General features: G+C 43.9%; 1 protein-coding gene across 4 annotated transcripts in view; it reads right to left on the bottom strand.

Moving 5' to 3' along the window:
- The window catches only part of LOC112139873 (kinesin heavy chain), a 65,224-nt gene that overhangs the window by 8,391 nt on the left and 47,826 nt on the right, over window positions 1–9,007 (bottom strand). For all 4 annotated transcript variants that reach the window (XM_036211997.1, XM_036211998.1, XM_024262710.2 and 1 more), the window contains 7 exons: window positions 7,244–7,432; window positions 4,951–5,068; window positions 4,784–4,860; window positions 3,169–3,278; window positions 2,963–3,064; window positions 2,692–2,752; window positions 2,541–2,612 (listed from right to left, as the gene is read on the bottom strand). In XM_036211997.1, coding sequence (XP_036067890.1) covers window positions 2,541–2,612; window positions 2,692–2,752; window positions 2,963–3,064; window positions 3,169–3,278; window positions 4,784–4,860; window positions 4,951–5,068; window positions 7,244–7,432 — 729 coding nt within the window. The remainder of the gene's footprint in view (window positions 1–2,540; window positions 2,613–2,691; window positions 2,753–2,962; window positions 3,065–3,168; window positions 3,279–4,783; window positions 4,861–4,950; window positions 5,069–7,243; window positions 7,433–9,007) is intronic.

The following is a 9,007-nucleotide window of genomic DNA, read 5'->3' as shown; positions in this document are numbered from 1 at the left end:
AGCTCTCCTTCCTTAGTGCCTGAGCGCCCCCCGCTGACTGAAGGCTGTCTCTCCCGAGTTCCTGGTCCTGCCTGAGCCAAATAAACACCTTAAATACTTACTCCGTGCCTGTGTTTATTGGGGTCCAAGTACAAATCCCTTCAAAAAGCCCACATATCGTGGTACACCAGCGTGTATACCTGGAATAGCCAGGTATGTCAGTCATCATGACATGGAACACCAGGCTGCTCTTATTGTAACAAGTGTTCCTGGGAAGAAACACAAACTCACAGAACACTGCGTTCATGTGGAGTTGGAATGATGGGAAAAACCACAGACTCCAAAATCACACATGAAGGTCAGAATAACAGCAAATCTTCCAACACCACATGAATGCAGAAAAAAAAGTTATGGGCAACAGTCAATTCATTTGTAGAGCATCAAGCCACGTTTATAATCGATTCACAATTTTGATTTTTTACGATTTTTTTCTGAACACAATGAATTAAAGATATTTTAAGGCCAAGTCTGTTTTCCTTTTCCTCCTTACATCAAACTGTCTGTTTTCCTACTAACAGAAATGATTCAATACAAATAAACAGTTATACAGAATACTGAAATGATCATAAATCCTTTCATACTCGGTTCATGTTGTGCTCCATGTGATGGACACTCACACAGCGAATCCCCCCCCCCCCTCCGCCGCCATGCGCGCGCGTGCCCGCGCTCACTCAACGGCTCCAGGAATGGATGCAGTGTGAAACTGCATCCTCATCATGTCTGTCGTCACGGTAGATTGGTCAAAGTTGCAGGAAAGTTCAGATGAAAATGTAACGTTGCAGGGTAAGGAAGAGATCTCAGGTTTGCTTTAGTAGTTGCAAACGTACCATCGTAAAATCCTGGAGGGAGTGACCTATGTGAAACTTTGAAGAGCCAGTCCCACTGGCTTTTACCGCCATATCACGGCTGGAGCACGGAAAAATGTCACCCCCGTGGTACAGACACTGTTAGTAGTGGACTGGTAGTGCAACGGCCAAGATGTGACCGCGGAATCGATGTGCATACACGCGGTACAAAATTTGGCCACTGTCACACATGAAAATAATTTTTAAACTGCTCAAAAATGTATACCGCGGGTGACTGTGTGTGGTACCAGCGGTACCACCGGGCAATGGCTGTGAAACGGCGGTGCAACACCCGTTTCTGTGTGAGATCGGACCATGGAGTGAACGCTGACACACGCGCTTGCAGGCCAATATTCCACGTTCATACACGGCTGCAGTACTGCCGTTCCACTGCCAGTCTGCGTTTGTACCACTGCTTACAGCGTGGTTACATGCGATTAAGCAGTGCTCTGGCAGCGTCTGTATCACTGCTATTTCACAAACATGCATAAAGTTAGCGCATCTAAGCGCATGTAGCAGATTTTCCAATTTTTTTACCCGTGATCTGGGCGTCAAATCCTGTAGGACCGGGCCTTAAAGGAGCTGTGAGAATTTCCCTGGATGGAAATGCAGATAAAGAATACTCAGCCTGTCTGCGACGCATGCACCCCCCCCCCCCCNAACACACACACACGTGCACACAGGCGCGGGCACACTCACATGCACGCCTGCATGGAAAGCTGTTGAATTGATTTTTGACATTGTCTGCTTCAATGAACATCTTGACGAGTTTGAATAGTTTTTTTTACAGATTCTCGAAGAATTGTAACATAATTAATCCCTATATTTGCACAATTCTTTGTATATATTGACATGTTATATATTTGATATTATACTTTGATACATCTCTTGTTTGCACTGAAATGGTCATTGTCATTGTCCATGGGATAGTGACAATAAAGGCTTGTCTTATCTTATCTTGTGCTATCCTAGGCATGTTTACATTAAAAGTGGGGTCATCTGGATCCACAAGACAGCATGAAGGTTAATAGCTGGTTTCTAAGGATGACTGCGTCATAAAGTTGTTGCATTAATAAACACATTATTTTCTATACTATTATTTTTTGGGTAACATCCCAGCCAGCAAGGCCTAGTGGGCCCCATATAGTTTAAATGCGGGCAGAGAATGTGGGTCCCAATTGGGTTTGTCCACAGTTTCTGTGGTGGCCCCAGCTATGTTTGCCCACATTGGCTTAGGTGGCTATGCTAGCCAGTCGCCCGGTGGACAGCGTAGCGAGTTCCGCTGCCCAGGGTCTGGCAAAGCAAGCAGGTGCTGCCGCCCAGGAGTCAGCAGAGATAACAGGGTCGCTGTCCTGGCCTCCAGTCCCTGGAAAGTGAAGCCACTGTGGGCAAACACAGCTGGGGCCCACATTCTCTGCCCCCTTTTGAACCATGTGGGGCCCACTTGGCCTTGCTGGCTGGGCTGTCAGTGACATTCTTGTCATTCCAACAGCTAAATTTGGAAAACTGGTTTAAAGTATCAAGACAGGAGCATGAAGCTGAACCAACAAATAATTCCTAACAACCACTTCTCTGCTCTGCTTGTTATGAGCGTCAGTGTTGTTCTTCATTATTTCTGCCAAATCTAAAACATTTGGTTTATTTTCTATTTCTTACACAGTGGACTCGAGACCGAAGGTCCTGAATGAATCGCTTCCGGAGGTCCGTCAGAGTCTGCAGCTCCTTTGCCTGTTTAATTACAAACAGAAAGCCAGCTCAACATTTTATCTGCTTAAAAATGAAGATGTAGAATCAAAGCTGGACCCACCACAGTGTCCTCCAAGCCTTTCAGATCCTCTTTGGCCAGTTCTCTTCTTGCATTCACCAACCTGTATCATGGAGACAGAATGAATGAAAACCATAGAGACAGCTGGAAAAGCCAGCAGAGTTTGAGCAGCCATCTTTCCATTGAAAAGTGGCCGTCTTCTGCTCACAACTTAAGGTCACACAGTAGTGAACACATCAGTTTATTGCTATGTGTTATTTTGAAAAGTAGGGTTGAACCCCAAACTGATCAGGAGTCAGACAGAAGAACTTACATCAGTTTCTGGAGTCTCTGGTCCTTTTTCTGATCCTCAGCTTTCAGTTTACACAGGTCAGACTCCAGCTTTCTGTTCTCCAGCACCAGCGATTGATTGACACTGAGGACATAGAACAGCTAGTATGTGGAGATGCTTGTTTCGCATTCAGGCAGAGAAACTCAGTTATCCAGGTTCTGTATCAAATGCATCAAGAGAGGCTTTACTCTTTGACTCGCTCCAAGTCTCGCTGTTTTTGCTCGATTTCATCCCGAAGATGACTCAGCTGCTTCTGGTGCACTTCCCTGTGGTTCTCCATCTGCTCCTCCAGAGTTTTCTTAAAACACATCAGCTACAGTCAGGGACACATACCTTTCCTCCAACACTTCACACCCCGAAGTTCAGCTAGAATTGAAGTTCTTTAATACCTTCTGATTTCCCATGTGAACATCTGCAACCCACTGAATCAGCTGATAACAGCAGAGCTGCTCGTGAGGCGCAGGTTTATTAAATCCTCAGTGTTTTGATCATACTAGAGCAGTGACACGATCCTCATGATCTGGGCTCTGCATGCCACTAACTGACTGAAATAAAAGGACTACAACAGAACTGAAGAGCAGGCTTTAAACCTTTGGAACCCAGGGCCTAACAATGCATTTTTAAATTGAAAGACGATCTGCTTATTTATTTGGTATCGTTTTAATCAGCTATGTGGACACCAACTTCATTCTGACATTTTTCCATGTTGTATTCACACAATCTAGACATGAAATTGTGCAAAAATTGTGGAAAAAATTGATCCATTTTGCTGTGGAACCCCAGAAATGTTTGACAAACTGTTTTTACAAAATAGAATAAAAGTTTTAGGTGTGATTCCATAAAAACTACAAGAATAAATGTTTTCAACAAAATAATTTACATGTTTTTAAATGAAATTACAAGAAAACAAATGCACAGATTTCTTTGTACCTTCTGTTGAAGCTCCTAATTGGCGAAACACGCCTGATCCAGGTAATCAGCAGCAGATAAGGCAGGATCTAGAAATCCAGCAGGACGCTTTGAGTTTGACCCCAGTGACAAAGAGGATCATCACAGACCTCACTCCTGCATGCTGTGACATTTCTGAGGTTGTCTGTGTGGCTTCAGCTTCCATGCGCTCCAAACCTTTGAATTTCTCTTCTGGGAGCTCTGCTGCCTGTCTGACATTTTTCCTGGAATTCAGGTTTTTTGCAGCTTTTTTATTTTATCATAAATAGTCCTTGTTATGTCAGTAAATAGAGTAAACAGTAGGTGACAGTTGGATCCAATTGGATTTCAGATCTCCTCAGGTGAAATCTGCTCACAGGTGGGGGCGTGTCTGACTCCTCAGTATTCAGGGTGAACTGCTCACCTCCTGCAACGCTGGAGGGCGGGGCTTCCACAGTGAACCGTGGAGCTTTGACAATATTTCGAGACAACACTGGTGCTCTTTGTTCTAGAAAATTCCCGTTGGTCCCTGTCCCAAAAATAAAATAATGGTTGGTTTCCTCCTCATTGAATTTCTAATAGACCTGGGACGGTACGGTGGGGCAGAGGTTAGCGCTCTTGACTCACAGCAAGAAGGCACCGGTTCAAGTCCTGGCTGGGGGACTTGATGGGGAACCATCAATGGGGAACGTTTTGTGTGGAGTTTGCATGTTCTCCTTGTGCATGTGTCTGTGCCAGTTCCACAACTGGAACCAACTCCAGATTTAACCAGGTGTTCTGACACCTCGGTAAGGTGACAGAACTTCTGACATCACTAAGTAAGATGAGAGTTCCAAAGAAACCCACTTCCAACTTTAGGCAGTCCTGAAGGTTTACCTTCATCTCCACAGCATCCTTTAGCCTGCTGAGGTGTTCCTTCTCTTTGTCGAGCACTGTCAGCTCATGCATTTGACCTGAACACACAGACAGCACAAGACGTTATCGTAGAGCTAATCACACAGCACAATATATCCTCATCGAATGTCTTGGAAACCATGTCAGACCTTGGGCACGGAGCTTGGCGACCTCCTCCATCAGAGAGTCCTGGCTCTCCTCCATCTGTCTCTTCTTCAGCTCCAGTTTGTGCACGTCGTCTGTCAGAGATGCTGACTTGCTCTGCAGCTGAACAAATTCCAAAACAAGCAACATAACAAGACAACAGCACATTTACATGTGCTGTACACAATACAGATGTACACAATAGCTACTACTTTGCTACTTCAACCCAGAAACAAGCTCAGTGAAGAGACTGCAACAAAGTTACTGACACTGCTTATGAACTCATGTAATATGTGTTTATCTATTTGTCTGCTCCATTCATAGATAAATCTTTCTGTAAACACCAGAGAGAGAAGAGGGAAGGTCTTTCACTTGCAAGCTTGTGTTTTGTATTTTCAAGCAAAGATCTTCTCAATAATATTGTCATGGCATCAATGTCTTCATGTGAATGTTCTCATCAGAACACGTCCAGGATGACATCCATTCAGATGGGAGTGTCCTAATCAGAACTAAAGCTTCTTTGATCTCTGATCATAATATTGTCATGCATGCTAAATGCTGAATGTCTCACAGGACATTTGGGAAGAAAACCCAGATGTTCTGTGAGAAAATCAACTATAATGTCAACTCTAATACAAGGAAGTACAAACACATTAACAATATATATAAAAATGTAACTCACCAACAGCAGGTCAAATAGCTTGTTTAAACATATATTGGCATTAACTCAAAAAAGTGCTTTCATTACAATATAGCACGAGGAAAACAGGCCAGAGTTGGAATAGTTTGTTACTACTATGATTGAAACAAAAAGTACTGTTATTTTAAAATCATTCAGTGAAATCTTTAAGTTTAAATGTGCATTATTAGAAATGAACGCACGCTGTGAAAGCCTGTGTCTTTGGACTGAGAATACAGAACTAGTTATTTTAACGTCTTCAGACAGGACATCCACATGCTTGAACATCCGAGTTTGGGTTTTATTCCCACGGGAGTTCATACTGTTTAACTGAAGCTCTATCAGAGAGAAATAAAAAGGATCGGGTCTTAAGGGGGTCAACCCTCTTCTCCTGTTACAGCGTCTCACTGCTGTCTAACTGTAGGCAGCAGGAGTGAGGTGTTCTCAAAAAAAAAATATGTTCAAGGTTCAAATCCCGGCTGGAGGACCTGAACCAGACTCACCAACTGGGACCTTTCTGTGTGGAGTTTGCATGTTCTCCCCGTGTATGTGTGGGTTTTTCCAGGGACTGTTATCTCAAGGTGTGAATGTGAGATTGTGATTGAGGCCTGTGACAGACTGGAGACCTGTCCAGGTGTATCCTGCCTTTGCCAAGAAGTGGCCGGGTTAGGCACCAGCAGCCCCGAGACCCCAAAAAGGAACAATCCAAACCCTATCGTATTCACGTGTGCCCTCTAGGGGCATACGATTTCTGTACTTCTGCAGTGATCCCTTCCTTTCATTTTTAATCAAAAACACCAGTTAAAACATCAGAATTTCTGTGAAATCGTCTCTCTTTCTGTGGAGATCATGTTGTCTCTTCCTGTGTACCGAACATCTGTTTCTTTGTTACTCTCTTGAGAAAATGGATGGATGGAGGCTGTGAGCGGTTCATGATATGCAGACTTCTAGAAGAGTATTTATCAGGAATAATAAGCTTAAAATATAAGGCACTGATCGTGAGAATGCAATAAAAATCTAATGACTAATAGGGAGACGACATCTGATTTCAATGGAGTCATCAATCATGTGATCGGGCCTGATTTCTGATCGGACTGGGACATCCCTAGTTATAATGAATTTATTTCAGTTTGAAACGATTTCATAATTGCTTCCATTCGATTCAATGAACCACTAGCCTCATGCAGATGAATCTGGTTGGATACATTGATTGATGCATTGATTCATCGTTACACCCCTATTCGTGCAAATGAATGTGCTTCATCCATGTGTTGTCCATACAAGCTAAGTCTTGTTAGTGGTCACGAGGTTGCTGGAGCCTATCCATCCACTATAGGACGACATATGCCAGTCCTACGAAGGGCACCAGCCCCTCACACTCAGAGTGTATCCAGTTATTCACCTATGAAGCATGTGTTTGGACTGTGGGAGGAAGCTGGACAAAACCCACACATGCATGAGGAGAACATGCAAACTCCACATGAACCAGAGCCTTCAACAGCCCCATGCAGCCCTGAGTGCTAGATCCACAAAATGTACACATGAGAAAGCAGATATGGAAGAGTTCTAGCAGGAGTAACTGATCACAAGTCCAGCAATTCTGCTCCAGAAACACCTACCTGTAGAATGAGCAGCTGACTGGCGCTGAGCTCTTTTTCATGGGCCTCCGTTCTGCAGGTGATCTCTGTCAGCTGCTCCTCCAGGTGTTTGCTGCGGCTCACCAAAGATTTGACTTCAGACTTCATCTTACTAATGAAGAGGCGAGCAGTGGTGAACTCCTCCTCCATCATCTCGCTTCCTTCAGCCATCTGCAGCCAAAGCAAAGTCCTTCAAGTTCAACTAGATCATCTTTGGATGTTCTATGATTATAATAACTTCATAAAATTCATTTTTTGTTTGCACCACCATCATGAACCTGACCATGTATGTCAAGTAGGGGTGTAGGGAAAAAATCGATTTGACGATATATCGCAACGTTTCGTTTGCCGATACTTGCACTGATTTAAAATCTTGCGGTGATGATATTTGTTTATTTATCTATGAGGGTCCTTCACGTCTTGCTTTTGTTTTCCACTTCAACCGCCGACCACTAGTTGGCAGCAGAGCGCACTGAGTAGTGATGGGAATTCCGGCTCTTTTGAGAGAGTCAGCTCCTTCGGATCAGCTCACTAAAAAGAACCGGCTCTTTCGGCTCCCAAACGGCTCTTTAGGTTGTTTTGTGGCTTTAAGTAATTTATTAACAACAACTATATACAATTATGCACAAAACGAATTATTAATACAACAAAACTTTTTTTTTTTTGTAAATATTATTTTATGTCACTCATATAAACAGAAAAATAAATAAATAAATTATAATAAAATACAGAAAAACAACTATTTACTGTTCTACACAGCTGTTCTGCTATCAAATGTTTAACATTTTCTTTGTAAACAAATTCACATTGAAAACATTAGGAAACTCTGCAACCACAACCAAAAATACAAATGAAAGTGTACAAAACCAATAAATAAAGACTTCACAATAACAATAAGAAAGACAAAAGAGTCTCAGCTTTGAGGATTAAATCTGGTTCTTCTGTCAGTGATCTGCTGCACGTGTAAGACCCCCCCCCCAACACACAGCTCGCGCTCAGCTTTTTGTCTGTTTCTCTCTGTTTCTTTTAATCTGTTAAACATTTTTCCAATTCTTGTGGTTTAATTAAATCTTTCCTCTCTCTGTGTGGATATCACGGTCACTGACGGTCCTCCGATCAACTGTTTAGTAACTAACATAAACTGCATGATCCTGGGCTGCCCTGCCCTCCCCCCTGCCATCGCCCCGCCATTTGAGAAACACTGCCCTAATGTTTTGTTGTTTGTCTCATGGCCACTGGCTCTCTTTTTCTCTTTCCCGCCGTGTGTGCTCCTGTTGCTGCGAGTGTAACTACCGGCCCGCCTCCTCTGCTGAGCGCAAACCAACCCCCAACACTGGCAGGCGAAACGTGTTCAGCTGTCTGCTACAGATTTAGCGTTAGCATGAGCGCTATATTTCGGTTTTTGTCCTGCTGCCGTGCTGTAAACTGTTCTAACACGCGGGCATCTCTGTGAGCAATCAGGAGATGCCCTGTTAAGGCCTTCTCACCAATTTTAACTGCACCCTTTAGGACACACACCTCTAACACCACAAATATACACTCTAACAAGCAAACACGCATGCATCAAGGAAGGTGGACCTGCGACCTTCTGTCCCCTCGGCCTGGTGGTCTAGTCTCTTGGGTGCCGGTCTCCTGGGCCCGGCAGTCTCCTCCCCACTCCGGGAGTGGGATCCCCAAGATTTAAGATCTAGCAGGGGATCAATCTACATCGGAGCCTGGGGGTGTCCAGGTCTCGGTGGTGCGGAG

Source organism: Oryzias melastigma, linkage group LG5 (genome assembly GCF_002922805.2).
Source record: "Oryzias melastigma strain HK-1 linkage group LG5, ASM292280v2, whole genome shotgun sequence".
NCBI lineage: Eukaryota > Metazoa > Chordata > Actinopteri > Beloniformes > Adrianichthyidae > Oryzias > Oryzias melastigma.
Note: the sequence above shows the minus strand (reverse complement) of the source record. Positions and strands in the feature narration are given on the sequence as shown.